The 26,880-nt window shown below is 46.1% G+C and overlaps 1 protein-coding gene across 2 annotated transcripts in view; it reads left to right on the forward strand.

The window, feature by feature from the left end:
* Window positions 1-26,880, forward strand: part of ZC3H18 (zinc finger CCCH-type containing 18) — an 87,378-nt gene that overhangs the window by 5,724 nt on the left and 54,774 nt on the right. For both annotated transcript variants that reach the window (XM_083164671.1, XM_083164672.1), the window contains exon 3: window positions 6,324-6,408. In XM_083164671.1, coding sequence (XP_083020797.1) covers window positions 6,324-6,408 — 85 coding nt within the window. The remainder of the gene's footprint in view (window positions 1-6,323; window positions 6,409-26,880) is intronic.

Here is a 26,880-nt window from a genome sequence, read left to right on the forward strand (position 1 = left end):
GCTTCCAGAGGTGGCAACCTGACATGTGCACTAAGGGGGGTATGCAATGTGGGATCACGGCTGTCGATCCCCGCCGACAGCCGTGATCCAGGCCCATTTGCGGTCAGATTGACCGCATAACGACCGACAGGATTCAATGTCCTGCCTACCAATGGGCGCAAAGGGGGCGTGGCTGCGAAAACAGCCGTGGATTGGCGATCTGCGGCCTGGATAATGACAATCCACAGGCGTTATCGGCAGAACGGCCCTGTGAAACTTAAACACATGCACATAGCGCACTGAGAGGCGGTGTGCCGTCGCTCAGCTGGCGCACTGAGGGGCGGTGTGTGCCGTCGCTCAGCTGGCGCACTGAGGGGCGGTGTGTGCCGTCGCTCAGCTGGCGCACTGAGGGGCGGTGTGTGCCGTCGCTCAGCTGGCGCACTGAGGGGCGGTGTGTGCCGTCGCTCAGCTGGCGCACTGAGGGGCGGTGTGCGCCGTCGCTCAGCTGGCGTACTGAGGGGCTGTGTGCGCCGTCGCTCAGCTGGCGCACTGAGGGGCGGTGTGCGCCGTCGCTCAGCTGGCGCACGACTAAAACATCTGACATTTGTCAGATCGGTTTGGTACACGACTAAAACATCTGACATTTGTCAGATCGGTTTGGTACAAAAGCCTGGTAATATCTGATTGTTTTGCCAATTTTTGAGCATTTCGAAGCAAATGGTCAACTGTCAAGCTCTCATCCATTACAGGTTGAGTATCCTTTATCCAAAATGCTTGGGACCATAAGCATTTTGGATAATGGATTATTCTGTGTTTCTGAATATTTTGCAATGATGTATCTTGCATTTATGTTGTACAAACATATGAAATACACACAAATATATTTTATTTGAGCATGAAACAAGGTTTCAAAACAGTACACAAACTTTGTTTGGTACTTGTGTATTATCACGGCGCCCATTACACAGTTAGCGTAGCGTCCCTGTCAGAATAGGCGTAGTGTTCCCGCGGTCAGCGTAGTGTTCCTGCCCATTCGCCAATAGCTGGAGCTTACGTAGTTAGTGTAGTCAGTCAGGGTTATGCAGTTAGCGTAGTCAGTCAGCGCTTATTACATTGTGTGGGAACCATTGATCATATTAACCTGGCTGACATGACAGGTGGGAATGTGTTCCTGAAACACCCCCCACTATCCACGCTAGCCCGAAGCGTGGCAAGCGGACGCGTCCTCCCGACGTTGGCGTGGAGTTGATTTTATAAAGTGTAGTGAGCGCAGCGAGCCACCGAGCCTGAAACATGGCGAGCGGACGCAGAATACATGTAAAGTAATCCGCGTCACCTCGCGGGGCTCTGTGGCTCGCTGCGCTCCCCACACTTTATAAAATCAACTCCACGCTGACGTGGATAATGGGGGTATGAAAAGGTCGGGAGGACGCATAACACGACCCTTCGGGCTGGCGTGGATTTCAAATGGAGGCATTTGCCAGTATGTAACATGGAGCGCTGGCGAATGCCTCTTATTGTACATGAGATGCACTTGCGTCCACACCCCCCCCCCCCCCTTTGTGTAGGAGACGCATGCGCTAACGAATCCCTAAACCTGTCGGCAGGGTTGCCGTACCATGCCGCAATAATTACTGACAGATGGTACGCCTCTCCGCCGGCGTCCGCCAGTGCACGGGATCTGACGTTTACCAGCGCTGTGTGAGAGGCGCTCACTAGTCTTGCCAGGGACAGAGCTGCAGCTCCCGGGGACAGTACGGTGACTAGCTGCCTGACGGGGACACTACGCTGACTATGCTAGGCAGCCGTTGGGCTATGCTGAAAGGTCATGCCCGCAGCGGGGCCAGTTACAGGTCATGCCCCCAGTAGTGATTGTATAATAAAAAACAAAAAGTACTAAGAACTATGGTTTGCAGAATAATTTGGATAAGGAATATACTGACCCTGTACCAGGTTTACAACTAGCCAGATCTGACAATAAATCTGTAATGTATGGGCAGCTTTAGATGGGAGTTGTTGCACATAGCAATCAATGATTTTCTACTTATTTATTTAGCACCTTTCTAGAATTTAATCAATAGAATTTGGTTGCTATGGGCAACATCCCATCTTCAGTAGGACTCGCATCTTAGTAAATTTACCCCGTAGGATCCAGTTACTCTGCTGTCACACAGCACACCAGCGGGTAGGGCCCCCTTGCTCAGCTGTCTCACTGACAGGCAGTATCCTGTCACACAGCACACTGGCGGGTAGGGCCCCCTTGCTCAGCTGTCACACCGGCGAGTAGTGCCCCCTTGCTCATCTGTCACACTGGCTGGTAGTATCTGGTTCCTTCCCTGTCATGACCAGTCCCTATGTTGTGTTTTTTCCGTTGCCAATGGGGTGTCTTCTGCTTGTAGATAATTTTTGTAGATCTGAGTAGTTACTTTTTAGAGAAGCAAACTCCTATAGCAAGCTATAGAAATAGGCAGGACTTTATTGGATGTTATTTCCAGCCTGAAAGAGGAAAAAGGTGGATAATTGCGCCAATTCTTTTAGAGCAGTGATTTTCAACCTTTTTACCTTGTGGCACACTAAATAAGATTTTAAAATTGCCAAGGCACACCGTGAGATCCCCACAGGGCAAAACACATTGGCCCCCACAGGAAAAAAACAAACCTATTGCCCCCATATACAAAAAAATCACACTGGTCCCCACAGGTAACACAAATAAAATACATTGGCCCCTTAAATGAAAAGAAGAGACCAATAAATAACAGTTGAACTGGTGGTGGCTGTAAACTAGTTTGGGCATCTCTAGATCTGGAGGCACACTTGAGAACAGCTCAAGGCACACTAGTGTACCACGGCACAGTGGTTGAAAAACGCTGTTTTAGAGCACCAGGGGTGTATCCTCCTGTATAAACACCAATACATTTGGAATTAAAATATATAACAATTATTTATTATAAAAATTGTTATATATTTTAATTCCAATTGTATTGGTGTTTATACAGGAGGATACACCCCTGGTGCTCTAAAAGAATTGGCGCAATTATCCCCCTTTTTCGTCTTTCAGTCACATTTTTTCCTAGTTCCTTATTCTGCTTTTTAGCAGAATAGGATTATTGGTGTGTATACACTAACACACCACTGGATTTGCTGCCTATAATTAATGGAATACCTATTGTAGAGCATACGATATATGCATCTATAAATTTAAACATCTGTAGATTTTTATTTTTTATATATTTTCTTATGAGCGCCCATTACTTCCATTATTCTATAGTGGTTGTTGTATATCTTTGTTATTTCCAGCCTGTCAGTCTTTCACTACAATACCAGGGACGATTGTAGACCTTCCAAAATGTTGAGATTTTATCAGTACAGATGGGATCCGGTCGAAAAGTCGACCTCAACGCATGGTTGACCCAATCAAAAGGACAACATGAAAATAGTCCACAGGTTTTTCATGTTTTTTTTTTTTTTTTTTTAAACAGACTTGTTCTAACTTCATGATCCAAGTGGGCACAGAGTTAGATTTAAATAGTGTGTTGAGTATGTTTTCTGTAATTAGCAATTCATGCTGAATTAGGCCTGTAGTCACATCTGTCCAAATACATCTAGGTGTGCTCTTTGTATTTATATATAAATTTCTGTGTTTTGAACCCTTAATAGTCTTAAAGGGGGTTATTCTAGTTCATTCTTTCTGACAAAATCCTTCTTAGATGGACAAAACCATGTGCACTGCGGGTGGGGCAGATGTAACTTGTGCAGAGAGAATTAGATTTGGGTGGGGTTTTTCTTCAAAGTGAGATCTATATTGCAGTGTAAAATAAGGCAGTCAGTATTTTCCCTGCACAGAAACAAAATAACTCACCCAAATCTAATTCTGTCTGCACATGTTACATCTGCCCCCCTGCAGTGCACATGGTTTTGTCCATCTAAGAAGGATTTTGTCAGAAAGAATGAACTAGAATAAACCCCAAAGAGAGAATGTTTATAAGATAATAGAATGTATCGCTGTACAAGGAGATGCAATAGTCACATAACATGTATAGCAGGTTATAGTGTGTACATGCACAATAGATGTAACCAATGTTCCCTCTAATTTTACGAAGGCTGTGTGCGGCAAAAGATTTTGGCTGTGCAACTTTGGAAGGAAATTAAAATTTTTGTGCGTCACTTATATATAACTGGAAAATAACACTCAGCATTTGTGTTAACTTTACTTCAAAATGATATTAAACATTCAAAACACAGCACACAGTAGTTAATGGGTGAAACACACATTAATTGAGTCCACAACTGCAAAAAGGGACCACTGCTGCTTTGTGCGCTCTGTTGTAATGTCTGTGCGCACGCTCGCCGAGTTGTGTGCGCGCGCACACGCGCACAGCTTAGAGGGAACACTGGATGTAACCAGTACTATTTTTCTGGAAAAATAGCACCAGGAACCCAGGGTCTGAGAGAGAGATGCATATATTGTATTTTAGAAATGAAGGCACTCGCAAAGGACTTTAAAATAAAACGTATCTTATGGAAAGTACATTTTGCCCAGGACAGGTTCAGGGACCCAGTTCCTGATGATGTCATATTTAATTAGAGGTTCCAGAATGGAGTTCCTGCACTGGGTGTACCTATTATGAGGTGCGCTACTTTAACTTTCTCTGCAATGTCTGTTTCTGCTGGTCAGCCTGACTTCTGGTAGCCCAGGTGTTGTCAGGCTGGAGGGATGCGTCTTGTGCTAGGACAGGGGCTCTGGACTGATTGTTTGTGTGGTGCAGTCCACAGCCAGCGAAGCTTCTCTGTGCGAGTGCTCCCTAGGGATGTTCTGTGCAGTCACAGGAACGTAGTCTTAGGGGGTCTGGAGTCCCGGTAGAGCTTACCTCCGGTAGCCCAGATGATCTCCTAATACAGGCATCTGTGTTCTCTGTATCTATGTGTGTCACCTGCTGCTTCCACATCAATCGCTTTGTAACACAAAAAAAAAAAAAAATTCCGTGTTTATATATGTAACGCCTATTTTATTTTTGGATAGACAGATCTGGGGGGTTGGGATCATTTGGTCGACAGTCATTAGGTTGACATGGCTCTAGGTTGAAAGGTCATTAGTTCGACATTGTCTAGGTCGACAGTGAAAAGGTCGACATCCGTTTTTATCCCCTGAATGTCAACACAGTCGACATGGACACAGTTTAAAGTGCACCGCTCGCTGCACTCGCAATGCGCCGGGCACTATTTTCTTCTCCCACCGCGCCCTAGTGGGTGGTAGGGCATGAAATACCACCTGTCTGCACATGTTGGCTCAAAAAAAAGTGAAAAACTCCATGTCGACCTTTTGACTGTCGACATGGAGACGATGTCGAACTAATGACCTTTCGACCTTTTCCCATGTCGACCTAATGACTGTCCACCATAATGCTTTAGACCAAATTACCGTATTCCGGATCTGGGATCCCCTGTCTGCCGACTCGCACATCCACAAATTCAATTAGACTATTCAGATTGAGGGGTAGATTTATTAAGCTTGGTGAAGTGTCTGGTTTTTATCACCGGCCAATCAGTTCCTACCTGTCATTTTTCAAACCAAGCCTGTAACTTCACAGTTAGGAGCTGATTGGCCGGTGATAAAAACCAGACACTTTATCACTTCACCGAGCTTAATAAATCTGCCCCTCATTAAGACTGCGACTACCATCTGCAGCCACTGGCAATTGGTTATCGGTTAGCGGCTCCAGTGATATGTAATTGATTCATTAAGGCAACGGAATATCTACATAATTGCTGCATATTCAAGGACCTAACGCATTTATTTTATTTTGATTGCAATATTTATCTCCATCATTAGGTGTCGCTCACAAAAGATATACTCATGTTGCCACTAGATGTCACTAGGGGACTGTAAAGAGAAATGAAAGTTTAGCTTAAAATAAATTACACCATAAATAAAACAATGAAACACATCATGAACACCACGCAGCGTGGTAAATGTACTAAGATGGGAGTTCTATTGAAGATGAGATGTTGCCCATAGCAACCAACCAAGATTTTACTTATTTAGCACCTTCTAGAAGATAATAGATGGAATCTGGTTGCTATGGGTGACATCCCATCTTCAATAGAATGCCCATCTTCATAAATGTACCCGTGTGTATAATGTGTGTGTAGCAGTAAAACGATGTCTAACATTTTATATTACACAGTTAAGTTGTGTATGGCTGTATCTGTGGCCTGTGTTATATAGGCTCACTCTGTCTGCTAAACCATCTCAGGATGAAGTGCTTGGCACCATTACCCGGAATAATGTCTGTGTGGGGATATTGGCAACGTTGTATCCTGTTAATAAACAATTGTTCTTGCAGGACGATGACCTGGAGGAAGGAGAAGTAAAGGACCCTAATGATCGAAAAACCAGACCCCGATTACCCTGCCGATTCTTCATGAAAGGTAAACATCTCCTGCCTCGCCTGTTTAGCGCCATTCCTGATGTAGTTATTTAGTAGACAAGCATATAGGTATGGCAGGCACAGAAGTCCTGATTACCATGGCCTCAAACAACTTACGTGCGCACACAGACCGATACGGGGTCTCATTCAGATTCGATCACAAATACAAAATCTTTCTCAAATGGACGAAACCATGCTGCGCTGCAGGTGAGGCAGATGTAACATGTGACACTTGCGGAGGGGCAGTTGCTGCTGTCTCCATGCTGGTGCAATGGCACTTTAACTTGCTTGCACCTACTTGAATAGACCCCATAATGTGTCTTCTATGAGATGTGCAAAATAATTATTTTTAAACAATAACATTTTAAATCGAGATCCAAAATCGATTTAAAATTGTAAACACGGTTCATTGAATTTACTGTCAACACTAGCATGTCACAAAATGATGCAGGTCCCCCCCCCCCCCCACCTCCTAACTTTACACCTATAGTGCTAACAAAAGAAACAAATAGCAGTGCGTGTAATGCATGGGGGATTATTCAGACCTGATCACTGCTCTGCTAGATAGCAGATCTGTGCGATCAGGTATGTGCCGCCCAGTCAGACATCATTGACTCCTCCCTCTCTTTCACCCCCCACATTCGTGCTCTCACACAGTCTTGCCGCTTTCACCTCCGCAACATCTCGCGCATCAGACCATTCCTCTCCACTGACGCAACCAAAATTCTCATTCACTCTCTTGTCATCTCCCGCCTTGACTATTGCAACATCCTTCTCTCTGGGCTACCTCTCACCCGCCTCGCACCTCTCCAATGCATTCTTAACGCTGCTGCTAGGCTCATCATCCTCTACCTCCCCCCCTCTGTCTCTCTTCACTGGCTCCCCATTCCTTTCCGGGTTCTCTTTAAACTCCTCACCACCACCTACACGGCTCTCTCCTCCTCCACCGCTCCTTACCTCTCTTCACTGATCTCTATCCACACTCCCTCCACCGACTGACCTCTCACCTAATCACCTCCTCCCACTCCCGTGTCCAAGACTTCTCTTGTGCTGCCCAAAACGGATAGAGGGTGTACACTGCGCTAGTAGGTAAAGGATTCGGTTTGATTAATCGGTAGGTGCCAATATTCAGATAAAAACAATTTATTATTACACAATAAAAATTTATATATTCGGTAAAAAATAGGTGAACATGGTTATCCACAATGAATAGCAGTAGGTGTTTTAAGTAAATGAAGCTTCTGGGAGGGAATGAATGTATGAGGTCAGTCCATACGGTTCCGTATTTCTTTATGGAGAAAAGAGATGAGATCCATTCCTAGGGTGCCTTCTGAGATGTCCTTTATGTATTCCCGTTATGTGGGGGGTATGTTGGTATGGGTGGCGTATTTGTGGGGTAGCACTCCCCGGCCAGATAGTAGGAAGTCCGCTTTGCTGGACTAGGACCAATCCTCCAAAACTTTAGGGAAGGGCAATAATGTAGTACAGGAAAAGGCTGGTTCAGTCTCAAAGTGTATCTCCAAATGCTTGTAGCAAATTGTATGAGGCTGTGGATTCCCTCTCCACCAACGCGTTTTGCCTGTAAAGAAGGCTTTTACCCCTGCACTGGAACAACCTCCCGCCACCCATCAGGCTTTCTGATTCCCTTACCTCCTTCAAGCGCTCCCTCAAAACCCACTTCTTCTGACTGGCCTATCCCTCCTCCTCCTAAACTCTTTTGCTCCTCCTATCCTGTATCCCTACCCCTCCATCCGTTCCTACTTATCCTATCCGCTTATGAGTAGGGCCCTCCTTCCTCACGTACTCACCCTATCTCTTTACCTCACCTGTCCTCCTGTCCTGTTCTTCCCTTCCTCTACTTCATCTTCAGTCTCCTCGGAAATTTCGACACCAACTTCAGAACTGATGCTGATTTTAGTTCTACCAGCTATACCCCTATTTATGCTGTATTTTATCAACACACCCTGTACGTTACCTTGTAATTTGTTTTTTTGTTTGCTATGTACGGCGCTGCGGACACTTTGTGGCGCCTTATAAAAAAAAAGTACTACTGCTGAAACCCTGCTCCACGCGAGCCTGTAAATTACTTAGCCTGGCTTGCGAAAAAATTAGCTGCAAATCCATCTGCAAGCCGCTCACCATTGAATGACTACTCCAATGTGTGCTGTCTGTGCGTAGCCCAGGACTTGGCGGCTGCAATAGATGCAGGCTATTCTGCACTGGACCCTCAATAGTTTGGGCACAAACGTCCGCTTACCACCCCCCAAACGCCGTCTTCCTGGCAATCAATTTGTGTATAGCCAGCGATGAAGACATTTGCTGGATTTTATTGCAGGACGGCCTTGCCCATGCGCTCTACAATACGTATGCATGTGCACACAATCGATAATCGAGGGGGCTGCACATTAGCAGCTGTGCTATAAGGTCTGCGTAACCCCCATAGTTACAAATAGCAACAAGTGTGATACATAGTTACAAATAGCAAGTATGGTACAGATACAATACCAATATACAATATTTGCCATCATTGGTAACGGCGGCAGGTCAGTTAGCCGTTCGTCTGCTTGCAGTGCTAGTAAGGCTGCGCTTCTAATAGCCCCAACGGGCTCATACAAATGATGTGATATGTTGGAGAGAAGGAGCGGTAGAACTTTACCTCGCTTGCACCTATTTGAATCAACACCAAAATGTTATGAATTGTGCAAAATAATTATTTTACAACAGAAATTTTTAAATCAAGTTCCAAAATGTATTCATCTACATTGGTCATTGAATTTACTGCCTTATCTAGTACGTTGCAAAGTTGTGCGTGTCCCCTGCCTCCTAACTTAAACTCGTTTCTTAAATTAACAATGGAAGCTTTTAATTCTTCTAACTTTTTTTTTTTTTTTTTTTACTTTCTCCCCAGTTCTGCAGCTAAACCTTATTTTAATTTTTTTTTTTTATCCGCTATAAAAAAAAATTTCTTTTTTTGCTAACCTTTTGGTTTTCTATTCATTTCTACTGGCTATTTGTCGGACCAAATGCACTTATCTTTCCACAGTAAACATTTCCTGTAACTATGTGCAGACCATCTCCCATAGCCGCGTGTTTTGTAGAAAATATATTTTATAAAAAAATTCTTAAGATTACAAAAAACAATCTTTGTACTTTTATTGGCTGATAGAAAGTAGTTTGCAGCTTACTGTATATGCTGTGGGTATACAGTGAGGAATCGATGTAGTATCCCATTTCTATTCTGTTTATTGCATGGTTTATGGAGGAGTATTTAAAACCATTTAATAATTGGCAATCCAATTTGAATATCCACATTTGATGATCAAATCTATAACTGATAGTTGCAAGCTTTTTAGGACAGGCCTGAGACACCTCTTCATTGTCTCTCCTTCCCTCATGTACATAGGGCCTTATTCTAGTTCACTCTTAGAGGCAAATTCCTTCTCAGATGGACAAAACCATGTGCACTGCAGGGGGGCAGATGTAACAGGTGCAGATCGAATTAGATTTGGGTGAGTTATTTTGTTTCTGTGCATGGAAAATACTGACTGCTTTATATTTACACTGCAATATAGATCTCACTTTGAAGAAAAACCCCACTCAAATCTAACTCTCTCTGCACATGTTACATCTGCCCCACCTGTAGTGCACATGGTTTTGTCCATTTGAGAAGGAATTTGCCTCTAAGAATGAACTAGAAATAGGCCCATAGTCTCTCTCCTCTTCTTAAGCTGGCTATATGCAAGGGTGATTTGGCCACTTTTCACCTGATCCCGCTGGATCGGGCTGACAAAGCAGGTGAAAATCTGGTCTGATGCGCGGTCCCGTGCACAACGGAGTCAGAGATCGGACGTGCTGCGCATCCGACCTCCATTCCGGGCAGCCTCCATGGCAGCAGGTGACGGAACATATATACGTATAGATTGTATGCAAAAGGACCGCATACCATATCGGAGCATCCGAACAATTCAAGGTGGGGTTTGGCTGTGACATCTCCCCTCATTGTAGTCGCATAGTGTATGGGGGCTTTACTGTCAGGGTGGGGATTTATAGATTACAGCAGGCATTCCCAACCACGGTCCTCAAGGCACACCAACAGTGCAGGTTTTAGTGATATCCAGGCTTCAGCACAGATGGTTTCATCAGAATCCCTCAGATACTAATTAAGTCACCTGTGCTCAAGCCTGGATAGCTACAAAACCTGCACTGTTGGTGTGGTGTGCCTTGAGGACCGTGGTTGGGAATGTCTGGATTACAGTGTCTAGTTTGATAGTCAATAGGTCTACACATACACTAGGTTGACATGGTCAAAAGGTAGACATGAGAAATGTTGACACGTGAGAAGGTCGACTTTGGTTTTTTTAGGTTTCTTATTTTGGGTGTCAATACCGACAGACCCACAATTAGTGGAACGCGTGCACTAATTCGGCCCCGGTTCCTCATTCCACTGGTACTTTGCTTGGCATACTTTACCATCCACGTGGACTACAAATGGGAGCGGTATGAAAGAGTCCAAAGAAATGGGGAAAAAATTGTGACCTGTTGCATGCTTACCTTTTGCCAATGCGTCGACCTAGCCGATCGTTTGTCTGTCGGCCTATTGCATGTCTACCTATTTACTGTTTAACTAGACGCTGTAAACCTTTCAGCCCCTTCACTTACTGTCGTCCACTCTGCACATGGGCCCCGATTGAGGCCGGATTACTAGGCTGCGAATCTTCAGAGCCCAGCGATCGGATAAACGCCACCCCCACCACAGTCTCCTCGCTACTGTGTGCGGCTGCGCTTGCAGTCTTGCACACGGGGGGAAACCATTCGCAATCACTCACCATCGGATGGTTCTCCCCTGTTTGCAGCCACCGAGATCAGATGTTATCTTCTAGAACAGTGGTTCCCAACCCTGGTCCTCAAGTACCCCCAACAGTGCACGTTTTCCAGGTCTCCACACAGAATCACAAGTGACATAATTGGATCCACCTGTGGATCTTTTAAAATGTGCCTGAATAATCTGTGCACCTGCCAGGTGACCTGAAAAAGGTGCACTGTTGGGGGTACTTGAGGACCAGGGTTGGGAACCACTGTCCTAGAATGTGCTAACGAAATAAGAATCTGATTGGTTGCTATGCACAACATCCTATCGTCAATAGAACTCCCATCTTAGTAAATTTGCCCCTTAGCTTTCCTGACTTATATTATTGTGGAGGGGAACTGATATCGGTGAAACGTTTAGGAAACCGCTGTCATAAGTAACTCCGTCTCGCTTTGTTAGACCCATCACAATATTTTGCGTTGGAAAACTGCCGGTAAAAAAAAAGAAGTTCTTGTTTAAATCGACCTGGTCAAAACCAGCATGAAAACAGCACGTGTTCTCGCACATTAATTAGGTTACATAAAGACTGTTTGTATTTCATTACCCATTGTTTGTATAGGTGTAGGAGTATTTAATCAGTAAGGAAGAAGAATACACGTGAAATATGGCATGCACTTCGATAAATCGCTGCGACAAATCACACACTGGTTATTAATCGGTCGGGGCCAGGGTTCTCATCGCAGAACACTGGCCCTGACAGATTGCTCAGCACACAGCGCTGGCACATTGCTGTGATGCACTGTGTGTGCTGAGCAATCTAGCATCGCTCCGAATGCTCATCTACACTGTAGGCCCTATTCTTTTAATAGGGATGGTAAACATCACATTTACCGGCTTTTCAAGGATATAAAAGGGTTTCTAGCATCTGGTACTTGTTGTGGCTGTTTTTAGAACAATGGTTTCTTGTGTATGTGATCATTGTAGTTATTTGTGGCTAACTTATGCCCCAATTTGTACAACCCTTCCCCCCCCCCCCCCCCAAATACCCCCTCTCTGTTCTTTCGGATTACCCCTCTTCCATTATAATCTGATTGTCTCATCCTTCCCTACACAATTCACACAAAACCATTTTATTTTCTTTCTATACCCCTGGCCACCAGACCACGCTGCCCTGTGAGTACATCATATATAAGGACTGATTCAGAACTAATCCTTCAACTGCAGGTTTGCAGATAACTGCAAGTAGTTGGCTACCACCCAGACAGAGTGAAAACCTGCCCTGTGCAAATCTGCAATTGAATTGTGAAAATGTGGCTATCCGCTATTTTGTCACACATCCGTAGGTATTTCACTCACCAGCCAATGATTTTCCCAGTCTGTGCAATTGTGAGTACAGGTGCCTACACACGTTGCGATTTTAACATGCGTTTTGAACTTTTAAAGTTCAAAACGCATCGGTTCACCGTGTACCGGCGGGGATGCGATGTGCGTCCCCGCGGGTACAATATTGTATAGCACAAAAAGTATCTGCAGTCAGTACTTTTTGTGCTGCATCGCATCAGTTTTGTAGTACATGAGATGTCCATTAGGTAACTATAAACTCAAAAAAAAAAAGAGGCTAAAATCGCATCGCACCCGCACTGTACAGTAGATCACATCGCATCCCCCTGCAAGTTCCAAGTTCAAAACGCACAGCACACATATCGCAACGTGTATGGGCACCTTACTTCTGGCCCTTCCACAGCGACAGAGACAGGCCGGAGATGACGTCGCACAAACCCTTAAACCGCCTGGTCATGCCTGTATTTTTTTTACACTCCCAGAAAATGGCTGGTTATCTAAAAGAATTTGGTACTCTTTACCTAGAACGGCGACCATCGCATGCACTAAAAAACGGGTGCGATGCGATGGCCGCGATTTCCCATAGGGATCAATGTTAAAAGTGTGATTGGACGCGATTTTAGTGTTCAATGGCTCAATGGCCGCGATTTTTCCATAGGAAACAATGTTAAATGGGCCATAGAGCCCAAATAGTCACCCTAAAGTCAGAAATGGCCCCCACAATTGTTAACGCCACCCCACGATCAACGTCAACCCGAAGCGTGGCGAGCGGCGGCGGTACGCGTCCTCCGACCTTTTCATACCCCCACTATCCACGTCGGCGTGGAGTTGAGAATAGAATAGTGTGGCGAGCGCAGCGAGCCACCGAGCCTGAAGCGTGGCGAGCGGACACGGATACCTTCACAGGTAAACGCGTCCCTTCGCGGGCTTCACAGGTATCCGCGTCCCCTCGCTGCGCTCGCCACGCATAGGGCTCGCTGCGCTCGCCACACTATTCTATTCTCAACTCCACGCCGACGTGGATAGTGGGGGTATGAAAAGGTCGGAGGACGCGTACCGCCGCCCCTCGCGGGCTCGCTGCGCTCGCCACGCTTCGGGTTCACGTTGATCGTGGGGTGGCGTTAAAAATTGTGGGGGCCATTTAAGACTTCAGGGGGACTATTAGGGCTCTGTGGCCCATTTAACATTGTTTCCTATGGAAAAATCGCGGGCATTGAGGCATTTAACACTAAAATCGCGTCCAATCACACTTTTAACATTGATCCCTATGGGAAAATCGCGGGCATCGCGTCGCACCCGTTTTTTTAGTGCATGCGATGCCCGCGATTTTTTACCCCCGATGACCGCGATGGACATCGTGGGCGCCGTTCTAGGTAAAGAGTACCAAGAATTTAGATATTTCTGTTGCTATTCATGATCAGTCATTCAATTGCGAATTCGCACAACAGCAATTGGGTTTGAATAACCCCCATAGCTAACTAAACACGTCTTCCGGTAGTATGTTGTGATATGGGGCATTCGCCCGGATCTATCGGTCGTATTTCCATGCGGATTATAAGACCGTTAGCAGCTCCCTTTTATGGCTTTCATCTATTAGCGAAGTGCTGCGAAACATACTAACGCTATGTAGATTGCCAATAAACATTTCCTTTTTGAAGACGAAATAAATGTACGTATATTCTCTATCTCATTACGCACTCCTGCAATTCATTTACAAGATCTCTCCGCATTATAAGTTCCTTCATGAACCCAACAGAGAACCAAGTGAGAGTCTTATCTCTGTCTTCATAAAACACGTTATTCTGTAACGCTGGGATAGTATTTCTTACCTTCGCTGTCAGGTGTAATTGTGCAGTAAAACAGAACAACCAGCACAGTGATTGCTTATCGTTTAACTACGATTTGCAGAACTTTAGTACCTGTACTATTAAATCTACACACAAGCATTACATGGACCGTGCATTGAAAGTCCCTTCGAGTTGAGTTTCCTAACCTCCTCCTTTACAGCAGGTTTTATTGGTAGCCATGCTTGAGCACATGTGACTTGCGTAACCATCTCGGCTCTAGCATGAATATCCTCAAAGCTTGGACTGAAATGGAATTTGGAAGCCTCTGCCTTTAGGATATTCCTGCATTAGATAAAGGTCCCCATTCAGACCGACAGTAGTTTGTAAGGGGGGTACATGGCAAGGCCGCCACACATGCCGGGCACATCACTAAAGTACAAGCCTTCACCCCACAGCGAAGGGCAAGGCCAGCCATGTTTTGGGTGTCAGCAGCTTTGTGTGACTTCACGCAGCCCCTGTGGCCCGGACACGTCTGTTTTCCTGGCAGCTCCCAGAATATGCCACTTCTCAGCCCTCAATGCTGCATTGTCACGTTGTTGCTGCTCCCATCACAACTTGAAGTTTGGTTGCGGCCTCCGTACAAGTTCTTGTGCATATGTTCTGCGGTGATTTCCGCACTTCTGCAGGTAACACTCAGTTGACCCCAAAGCCACCCCTAGTTTTAATGAAGCATTTTTTTTTATTTTTTTTAGTATTGAATTAGTAAGATATAAAAACATTAACGACAAATCCTTCAGTTTAAAGACCATTATCATACATACATACATATTCTTATACATACACTTACTCTCTGTTGCCGTCATAAATTTTTATAATCGCACCTCAGTGCTTAGAGACTGTTATTGCTGTCATCATATGCGGTTATATGTCTGGTTGACAGTCCTGGGTCTCCAACCCTGCTACTGGCCAGGATTATTCCCTGGACATGTAACCAGGGTCAGTGCCCCAGCTTGCGTGTGAAAGGTATGGCTTGTGTCTTGAGAACACTGGTCTTGCCTAAACGAAATGAATTGGTGGTGGACAGTAGGGTTTAGAGATGACCTATTCCCCAAGCGCTCACTGTAAGCTGAAAGAACCGGGTCCAGTGTGAAAGCTGATGGGAATAAACTGGGTCAGGCCTGGTCAACCTGTGGCACTCCAGCTCTTGTGAAACTACACATCCCAGGATGACTTGCCACAGTTTTAGCATGCCCTAATAGTAAAACTGTGGCAAGGCATGCTGGGACTTGTAGTTTCGCAACAGCTGGAAATCCACACGTTAGCCATGCCTGAGCTGGGTCATACCCTACAGATGTGTCACGTCTTGTCCATTACAGCAGCGTTTGTGTGCAGCTTGCCATGACTAGTGATGGCGTGAAACTGCTCCCGTTGGTTTTAATGGGAGCAAATACATACGTATGCGCTGTAAGTACAGCGTTTACTTGTGAACGGGGGTGAATACAGAAAACCAGGGCGGGGTTTAAGTCTGGATTTGCCGTTTTCCAGGACAAAATAAATGCGTTTGGCATTAGGGGGTGTTTTAAAGGCGGAGTGAAGTGTCCAGCTCCATTGTTACTGGTGCGGCATGCAGACTGTATCTGTACCTGCTCCCTTTGCTACTCCTGGCCTGTCGGTGGATATTGCTGGGTAACCCCCATCGCTCCTCCCTGTGTCACAGCGGCAGCGCATGGGCTGACAGGAAAACCCAAATGCTGCATATGACTTATTTTACTTTTTTTTTTTAAGTTGATCTGACTTCCTGGAACATATCTTTTGTAACGTGTTTTTTTATTTTCTAAAGAATGATCAGTGATGTAAGTGACGATGGGGTTTTTCTATGACTTTAAATAGCCAAATTATTTCATAACAGATGGGGAATCCAACAGCCCATTGTGTAAAAGGAGCTATTTGTCTCCATTCAAATAAAACCTTTCCCCTAGGACAGGGGTGTCCAAACTTTTTGCAAAGAGGGCCAGATATGGTGACGTGAAAATGTGTGGGGGCCGACCATTCATCCCGACATTCTTTGAACCATTATTCACATCCCCGACTCTGCCCCCATTCACTGTCCCCATTCACTGTATGTCCCCCAGTGTGCCCCGCCTTCACTGTATGTCCCCCAGGCGTGCCCCACCTTCACTGTATGTCCCCCACCTTCACTGTATGTCCCCCAGGCATGCCCCGCATTCACTGTATGTCCCCCACTCTGCTCCTTTCACTGTATATTCCCATAAAGTGCCCCTCCTTCGCTGTATGTACCCTATTCACTGTATGCCCCCTACTCTGCCCACCCTTCTCTGAATGTACTACATACTGCCTCCCTTCACTGTATATTCCCCTGCAGGAGACAGATGCTTCGGCTCCCTCCACGGCCCTTCTCCGCTGTGCGTATTACGGGAGCAAGCTTCACCTTTGCTGCTCCCCCCTCCGTGTACACTGCTGTCACTGTGATCGCGGTGGAGGGTGATATGTAATTGCAGCAGCAGGAGTTGGACACATACTCATCTGAAAGACGGCAAACGCGTCACACAGTGGCAACCGGCACCCCCTCACCAATGCAGACAGCAAGCCAGCAAGGTAAAGGCGCGCTCGCCGGGGTCCCACCTCTAGAGTCCTATGCTGTGTGTCCCACGTCAGCCTCCAGCCGCCCGCTTCTGGCTGGAGGCTACGGGCCGCTTGAAGTGACCTCACGGGGCGCAATTGGCCCCCGGGCCGGACTTCGGACATGCCTGCCCTAGGACGACACCAATGTTATAGCAGTCGTCAACTCCAGTCCCCAAGTACCCCAAACCGGACATGTTTTTAGGATTTCTGACCATGATAGCAGTTGGAAAAATGTATGACCCAGCAAAGTAAGTGTGTGTGTGTGTTAAAAGAAATCCAGAAAATATGAAATGTTTGTGGTTCACCACTTATCTAGAACAGATAAGGGAGCCTGTAACAAAAGTCTACAGGGATGTATACATGAGGCAATTCTTTAAAGCAATTTTGACTACATTGTTGCCTGAATTGCCCCATGTGTACACAGCGGATGATAGGTTTGCACTGCCATGTAGTGTTGCTATTGCCCCGATGAATAGACACTGCAGGCAACAATATTTTGACTAAATCAGGCATGTCCAAACTATGGCCCTCCAGCTGTTGTGAAACTACACATCCCAGCATGCCTTGCCATAGTTTTAGCATTCCCTAATAGCAAAACTGTGGCAAGGCATTATGGGACTTGTAGTTTCACCACAGCTGGAGGGCCATAGTTTGGACTTGCCTGGACTAAATGCTCCATTGTCTCTTCAGCTGTACATACGGGCTGCTGCTGGGGATAGCCACCAGGTTATCTCTGGCAGCAACATCAAAATTTTGTCTAAGCAAAATCGCTTACTCCAAACCCCCCAGCTAGTAGCCTGAGTGTGTACACCCCTTAATTCAGATTTGTATGCAGTGATTTTCACGCAGCTGAGCGGTTATCAGTAGACTGTGCATATGCCTTGACTGCATTGCGCATTAAGGCCAAGGTACTTTTACAATGCCAGGCACAGTGGAGATTGCATAGAATATTATTACTTTTTATTTATTAACAGTTTCTTATACAGCGCACACATATTCCGCAGCGCTTTACAGAGAATGTTTAAATATTCACATCAGTCCCTGCCCCAGTGGAGTTTACAATTTATGGAGGTCATGCTGGTTCACATGCAAAGCTGCAAAATTTGCAGCTTTGCGTGTGCTTTAAACGCAGCCCACACGAATACCCTCTGCATGCACCGCGAATGTCACCGCATTCAGGTGAATGGCTGTTTCGCATAAACATCCATGCACAGCTTACGTGTGGGGAAATAATTTGATGGTCGCACTTTGAGATGGTTCCAGTGATTCCCGATATCCTTTCCTGAATTTGCAATAACTATCAAGTCTGCTGCCTAAAAATCACAGCTGTGTACACTTGTGCATGAATTGGATCCTTAGAACAGATGTGGGATCATTAACCCCCTGTATTATAAATAAAACCACTCTAAAAAAAAATGGTTACTGCCCCAGTAAAGGGATTGCATCAGCATATCTTCTGGGATGGAGGGTATTCTGCAGAAGCATTGTGTGTGGCGTTGGCTGTAACAGAATATATGATTTTACTTCTCTTTTTGTGTCTGTTTCTGTCCACCTCTGCTATTAGAATTATAGACGTGTGTGTGTGTGTGTGTGTATCTCTCTGCAGCTGAACATTGCAAGCAGGCAGCCAAAAGTTATTATAGTATATAACGGCTAAGAGGATTATAAACATCACAACGTTAAAAATGTGATTAGATTGCAATAGACATGCGGCCAGTTGAACATCCCTATTCAGATTTTTCGGTAAGATCCAGCTGGCGTTAGCCTTACAAGGCCAGTAACACTGTGGGAATCCTCCATAATGTGCTGCAATTTACAGGACAGGGAATACAAGGTTGCTTTTCTCTAGGTGTTTGGGTACATACCTGTGCGATGACACAGCCGTATTCAATGACTTTTATCGCCGGCCACGGCGATTCCGTTTTTACACTCGCCATCAATTCGCCGGCTTTTTTGCGGCGATTCGCCATGTATGGCGATCCGCCGGGACTCGAGTCACCCTATTCAACGTGGCTGAGATTCGCCGCCCCTAACGGCGAATCTCAGCAAATCCAGCGTATCCCTAAACAGCTCCATTACTGTAGTCAGTGTTTAAGAAACGCAAATTACCCTGAAAAAACGATTCCAAAACAGCAGACTGCAAAAGCTGTGTTATCTCCTCAAAGTCCAAACGAAGGAGTGAGGTGGGGAGGAGATTCATGGGTAATTGAGGTGAATCATGGGTAATAACAATGCATTGTGGGAGAAAAAAAAATACCAGAAAAAATTTAATATATATTTATATGGCACTTCTACAACCATAAGATCACACAGGGGCAGCAAATAATATTAGATTACACTTGCAGAGTTAAATTAAACACTTAAAACCAATTATTTCCGAAGTTCAGATAAAAGTTCTCCATAAAAAGATGACGAGGGAAACCCGGTGAAGAACGGCGATAAAAACCAAGAAAACGATTTGCCATCTTCTCATTGAATACACTAATGGCGATTCATGGCGAATCCCGGCGATTCTCAATGAAAAATCCTATTGACAAAGCCCGGCGATTTGCTGCAAATAACAGATGGCGAATTGTCCGTCATTCGCAGGTCGCCATTGGCGAATATTGCTCATTGAATAGGGTGAATCGCTTTTGGACCTCCAAAAATCGCCTACACACACGAAAAAAGCACAGATTCGCCAGAAAACATGGTGAATTAGGCTCATTGAATACGGCCCATCTTGCCCCATCCTTTCTTCAAGTACCTATGGGTGCTGCTATTTCTTGCCTAAAATAAAATTATTGAGAATATACAGCACACGTCATCAGCCTCAGAGTTGCAGTGAAATATATGGGAGAGTTAGTGCACACAGTAGCCTCAGCCATGGAGTTGCGGTGAGATATATATGGGAGAGTTACACAGTAGCCTAAATTGTCGTTAGCTATATTGGAGAGTTATGGTGCCCATACACGCTACGATTATCGTATGCGTTTTGTACTTTTTAAGTACAAAACGCATCGCATATACGATAATCGCGGCGTGTTAAGTGTCTGCCGCGTTCAGATCCGACGCGATGCGCGTCCCCGGGAGCCCGATATAGTTAAGTACAAAAAGGATGTGCAGGCACATCCTTTTGTACTGTATCGTATAGAATCGCATGCACTTTTGTAGTATAGTGCGATGCGAAGCTATACGATTATTGGCACGCCCCCACCTGCTGTCAGTCACCTCTTCTCTTCCGCGCCAGGCTGTCACGCGGAGGAGAAGGAGCTCCCAGCACTTCCGGCAGTAAGGTGAGCCGCAGCACTGGGAGAGGCCCCCGGGTAGGAAAGCACGCCGCCCCGTACATAATCACACAGCTCTCCCGCAGTAACATGAGGCGGGCTGGTAATAGGGGTGAGAGGGGAAGGGAGTCGCATGGCCGCAGCGGCTGCTCATCCTGCCTACAATATGTCCGTCCGCCCCCCCCCCCCCCCCTCACATTAAAATATGTGGACATTAGCAGAAATAAAGTTCATGAACTTGCAATAAAAAAATAGGTTAAAATCTGATCAAATCAAATCGCATATGATCTCATTGGACGCATCAAAGTACAAATTGCATCCAATCCAATTGGAAAGGATTGCATACTGCAAGAAAAAACTTGTATAGTCAAAATCAAATCAAATCAAATAGGACCAAAAAAGCGTAGCGTGTATGGGCACCATTAGAGCTCATGGTAGCCTCATCCTTGGAGTTGCGGGGAGCTATATGGGAGAGCTATATGCGAGAGTTAGTGCTCATGGTAGCCTTAGCCAAGGAGTTGCGGGGAGCTATACGGGAGAGGTTTAGAACTCATGGTAGCCTCATCCTCGGAGTTGCGGTGAGATCTATGGAAGATTTCCTGCAAGCGCTAGTATCACAATCACTGAGTTGCGTTACATTTAGTGCAGCCTCGACCCTCTGTTCACTCCTCCTACTTATGCTTTCTCTTCTCTTGCTCTGTAAGAGTTAAACAAGTCCTATTGGGATTACGGTCATGTGATCAGGAATTATCCAGCTGAATAGTTGGATGTGCTGCGCTGTCCATGGTGATTACCTGTCACTTTCTGTATTTTTCCACCCTCCTTCTTGAGTTTGTACACAGCTCATCACTGGGCTCACTGGGCGTGCTGCTTTAATTGCCTTACTCTGGTTTTCCCCTTTCTCCAGCCTCTTTTTTTTTTTTTGCATGTATGTGTAATATCCATTGTATACATACCTTTGTTGATCTTGTGATCCGCTGTAAGTGGGTGGAATTTTTAACACCAGTGTTGCACAATTGATAGAACCTGAAATGATATTTACATTCTTTCTTAAAGTAATCCCAAACTCTGTTTGTGGGGTTTTTTTTTTTTGTCCTGTAAATCTTCCACGTGATGCAAAATTGACTGCGGCAAATTGATTGCATCTACCTCTTGGAGGTTGTCCAACATTTCCCAGGTGCCAAGTTCTGTCATCCTGAATGAGCATGGGTGACCATGACCGGTACATGTTACACTGCATAGAGAAAGCACTGGTTGTGACAGCGCTGCATATGTTAGGAATTTAGTTGGGGAACCACGAGGTGCTTGCAGGGTTGCCACGTGTTTCTCTAGAAGAATCTTTTGGCCTAGGGGTGCTGTGAAAAAAAAAAACCCCAATGCTGTAACTCTTGAGCTCTGTAACCTTTTTTTTTTTTTTTTTATCAATTAAAGCAATTGGCAATTATAATTGAAGGGTTACCTCCAGTCACTCACTAGATAGTGACCACTCGTTTGGGGTAACAGTAGGTTAATTGGTCTCCTTCATTTTACACAGTTTTTCTCAAATCAAATGTGACTGTGGAGGTATCTCCATTACATGCATGGAGTGGTGCAGTAAGGTTAATGGCTTCTGAGTTTACTTTCTCACCTAATGATGTCACAATATATCCCTGTATTTGGGATTTCTAAGGAAAACAGCTAGTCACAAATCCCAGATTTAAATGGTATTATTGTCCAAATTATATCAAAATGCATATGGTTTGCAGGGTGAGAGCCTTTGCTACCTGGTGTTGCACAGCGCGCTGTGTTCGTGCAGTACTGCAGGATGACTGAGCGGTGGCTGTGCTGATAGCCGTGTGTGCAGTGTCCGGCCAGTCGGTCCGTGTCCTCTGGAAAAATAGTTTCTTACTTTTCAGAGGAGGCAATGTAACCAAGATACTCCTACAACGTGCAAGCTACTGGACCTTCACCCTGAACACCTTGAGTCCGAGTGGCATGAACGAATGCATAAACTATGGAGCATTCCTGTGAGATAATAATAATGTGAGGCATCTTTAATATAAAAAATATCAAAAAGGAAAAAAATCACCAAAAAGGATCAAATGTAATAAAATGTACTCAAAAACAGGAACTAAAGTACAACCGTGTCCAAGAGCACTCCTAACCCATAACATTATTCCCACAGTCTTAACATCAAGTTACTACCTTGGTCACCAGCCAGCAGGGTAATGCCACAGCCGGAGGGAGACTTTTTATACAAGTCGCCCCCCATCCCCCGGCCAAAGCATTCAGCCCTGTGACCGGTCAGCCTGTCCTGGGGGAGTGTGGGGTCCCCCCCTCCAGGACTTACCTGGCCAGGCTGAAGCCTGGTGGTGACCCTGGAGCAGTGGTAAAACATAGAAGCTATTGTATTATACTGTGGAACTATGAGTTCCAGCAAGCCTCTCCCGCATGCTGGGACTTGGAGAACCACAAGTCCCAGCATGCGGGGCATTGAAGGGCCTGCTGGCACTTGTAGTTTCACAGTAAAATAAATAGTTAAATAAACACACTGACACCTATTAAAAATAAAACTTTAATGCATCCAAAGCCCACACATACTGATACTTACCTATCTTGAGCCCAGGAGGGGGGGGGGGACCCCTTTATTGGGGGGTCCCCAGGACCCCTGGCCAGGCTCACAGGGCTGAATGCTTTGGCCAGGGGGACTTGTATGAAAAAAGTCTCCCCCCGGCTGTGGCATTACCCTGCTGGCTGGTTGGGCCTGGGGCTGGCTCTTAAAATACGGGGGACCCCTAGTCATTTTGTCCCCCGTATTTTGGGAACCAGTACTGGAGCCTGGGGCTGGTTTTAACCCCCCCCCCCATCTTTACTATGGGTTAAACGGGTTTTTAAACGGAAGTGTGAATGTGACAAAAACGGCTTTTAAACTGTAAATTTACCGTTTAAAATCTGCAGTGGGAAAGGGACTTCAGGGCTCTTAACCGTTCAAAAACCCGTTTTCAATAACTTACCAATTACTTTAATTGAGCAATTTGAGTGCTATTTAAGCAAGTTGCGCTCTCTCTCTCTCTCTCTCTCTCTCTCTCTCTCTCTCTCTCTCTCTCTCTCTCTCTCTCTCTCTCTCTCTCTCTCTCTCTCTCTCTCTCTCTCTCTCTCTCTCTCTCTCTCATTATCCTACTGTAGCACCTTACTTTAGCACTCTATCATCCTTGAATTGTGGGATGCTCTATTGCAATGCCCTAGGACAGGGGTCCTCAAACTATTTCGCTCTGGGTCCCCATCAGACAATAAAAAAAATTGCAGGACCCCAGCAAGTTACAACAGAAGGTCATCAGGTCACATGTGTAGTAAGCAGACAGCACATGCATGGCAGCATTGTGAAGGCACAGAAGTATATGAGGAGTCTAAAATAACAGAAAATTCAACAGATTTTTCAGACTCCTGGAATCACTGACTGAGATTAGAAAGGTCATCAGCCTGATGGTCAGCAACATGGAGTCGCGACCCCATGCTGAGACGCTCGGGACCCACTTTGGGGTCAGGACCCACAGTTTGAGAACCGTTGCCCTAGGATAACAGAGCTCATAACCGCCCTAACAGGGACAGCAGAAGAGTGCTTTTTCCTTTTCTCTTTCTTTTTATATTTCTCACTATCAATCATATGACTGTTTAAAAAAAATATTAATGCATAAGGCTACAATATAAAAAATATCCTGAATAGCCTTGACTGGTAGCGAACGGGAAAGTTTGTTGAATAGTACAGAACTGACTAATCCGCAGTGTGACTTGTAAAGAATTTAAACCTGTCTGACTGATTCTTTCTGCTGTGAGAAATTGATATACCTATATCATGTGTATGCTATCTGAAGCACGAAAATTAACTGTATGTGTAAATATAACATCTTTCTCTCAGCCAGGATCCGAGGTTCAGAGGCAATTTCAGCCATAAGGGAACCTATATAATTCAGACGTACTTTTCAGAAAAATTACGTATATTTACGCTTTTGGTACTTGTTTCCTAGCACGGTGCCACCGATTTTGATTGTATTGATCAGGTCGGAAAAATCGCGTCCATCGCATGCCAACCAAATCGCATGCGACGCGATCGACCCGATTTTTACATTGGAATCAATGTAAAATGGTCCCTGAGACCCGATTTTACATTGATTTCAATGTAAAAAGCTCCAAAACCCCTCATTTTAATAGCAACCCCCCCCCCCTGATGGTTGAAATGGCCCCCCATTGTTAACGCCACCCCACTATTGACGCCAACCCGAAGCGTGGCGAGCGGCGGCGGCACTCGTCCTCCGACCTTTTCATACCCCCACTATCCACGTCTGCATGGAGTTGATTTTATATAGTGTGGCGAGCGTAGCGAGGGGACGTGCATAACTTCACAGGTATTACGTGTCCCCTTGCGGGGCTCGCTGCGCTCGCCACGCTTCAGGCTCGCTGCGCTCGCCACACTATATAAAATCAACTCCACGCAGGCGTGGATAGTGGGGGTATGAAAAGTTCGGAGGACGCGTACCGCCGCCGCTCGCCATGCTTCCAGTTGGCGTCAATAGTGGGGTGGCGTTAACAATGGGGGGACATTAACCATACTTTCTAACCCGATACAATGAGAAATTGGCCATATTGGCCCATTTCCCATTGTTCCCTATGTAAAATCGGGTTGATCAACCCGATTTTAACTTTAAAAAATAATTTAACATTATTCTCTATGGGAAAATCGGGTTGATCGCGTCGGTCGCGTCACGGCCCATTATAATGGGCCGCGATGGACCCGATCAACGCAATTTTCTAATTTAACATTATTCTCTATGGAAAAATCGCGTAGTATCTTCTAGAACAGGGGTCTTCAACCTTTAAGACAACGTGGGCCACCTAAAAAAAATCCAGTGAAGCCCGAGGGCACTAAACTCTACTGCGGTATTTCGGACAGCCCCATAGAATCACAGCTCCCCTATAACATCAGCACAGTCCTTCATAGATAGTTGGCACAGCCGCCCATACTCAGCACAACCCCCCCCCACACACACACACACACCCCAATAGTCATCAGCAGCCAATTTGGGATCCAGTGCAAACAGTGAAATATGTGGCCCCCCATATATAATTTGATATTGAATAAATTGCAATAAAGTGTGAACTAGCAGGAAAACAATTACCTGACACCTCTTTTGCAAACCTGCAAGACCAGACATTGGTTACCGCAGGAATGGTCTTTGTCCTCACACGCTTAAGTTGACTGAAGGCTGCACAGTGACATATAAGCATGAATGCCCAACACAGTGAACTAGTATGCCTCACAGATCAAGCCCAAACAATGAAAGGCTACTTAAATCAATATAAACTGTTACACATTGTGCATCACACCATAGTGTCCATTAGACATTATGCCACACACCGTAATACCTGTTGTACATTATGTCATACACCGTAATGCCCTTTACACATTATGCCCCACACTGATGCCCATTATGCCACAGGCCATAATGCCAGCAGTACTCCTGCTTTTACATATGATGCCCCAGCAGTGCCCCTCACCCAATGCCCCAGCAGTGCCCCTCACCCAATGCCCCAGCAGTGCCCCTCACACAATGCCCCAGCAGTGCCCCTCACACACAATGCCCCAACAGTGCCCCTCACACACAATGCCCCAGCAGTGCCCCTCACACACAATGCCCCAGCAGTGCCCCTCACACACAATGCCCCCAGTAATGCCCCACACACAATGCCCCCAGTAATGCCTGCAGCTTTGCCAGGTCCCCTGCTCCAGCCAGCTGTACCTCCTCATCCTGCAGCTTTGCCGGGTCACTATCCATGCCTCCTCCTGCAGTTTCGCCGGGTCCCCTCCGCCAGCTGTGCCTCCTCCTCCTGCAGTTCCTGCGCCAGGTCCCCTGCTCCCGCCAGCTGCGTCGCCTCCTCCCGCACTTCGCCGGATCCCAACTCCCCAGCTCCCACCAGACGTGCCTCCTCCTCCCCCAGCCGCGCTGGATCCACTCCTCTGCCCTGCCTGCAGCCAATGAAAAATCGGGTAGGCGGCACCCGGGGGGACTCCCATTACCCTGCCTCCCTCGGCAGCGTTTTCTTTTACTTTAAAAAAAAAAAAACCCTGTGCATGGCTGGCCGGTGGGCAGAGGGCCACTGAGATCAGCTCCGTGGGCCACTCGTGGCCCGCGGGCCATGGGTTGAAGACCCCTGTTCTAGAAGGTGCCAAATTGATAAGAAGTAGAATCTAGTTGCTAAGGGCAACTCTCCTCTTAGGTATTCAATACACTAATTCTCCTTGTGCAGCAAATCCTGTTTTGGATTCGCTGCACAATCGCCGGGTTCCGGAGGGCTGCAGCATTTGCTGCCAGCCCTCCCTCACCCCCTATTCAACGCCTCAGGGGCTTGCTGCCCCTGGCGGCGAATTTTAACCCCCCCGGCGAATGCCGCAGGGAGCCGGAGGACGGCTGCAGGCAGGGAGATAGAAGCCTCCCTGCCTGCGCCGGACACTGTGGAGGTGAAGGAGGGCTGTCGGGGACACAGGGAGAGTCCCCCAGAGCTGGCAGGGGGCTGTGTTAGGGAGCCGCTACACACTGGTCCCGATCGTGCATATGTAATGATCGGGATCAGTGTGCAGTGAATATATGAATATT

Source organism: Crinia signifera, chromosome 11 (genome assembly GCF_055691185.1).
Source record: "Crinia signifera chromosome 11, ASM5569118v1, whole genome shotgun sequence".
NCBI lineage: Eukaryota > Metazoa > Chordata > Amphibia > Anura > Myobatrachidae > Crinia > Crinia signifera.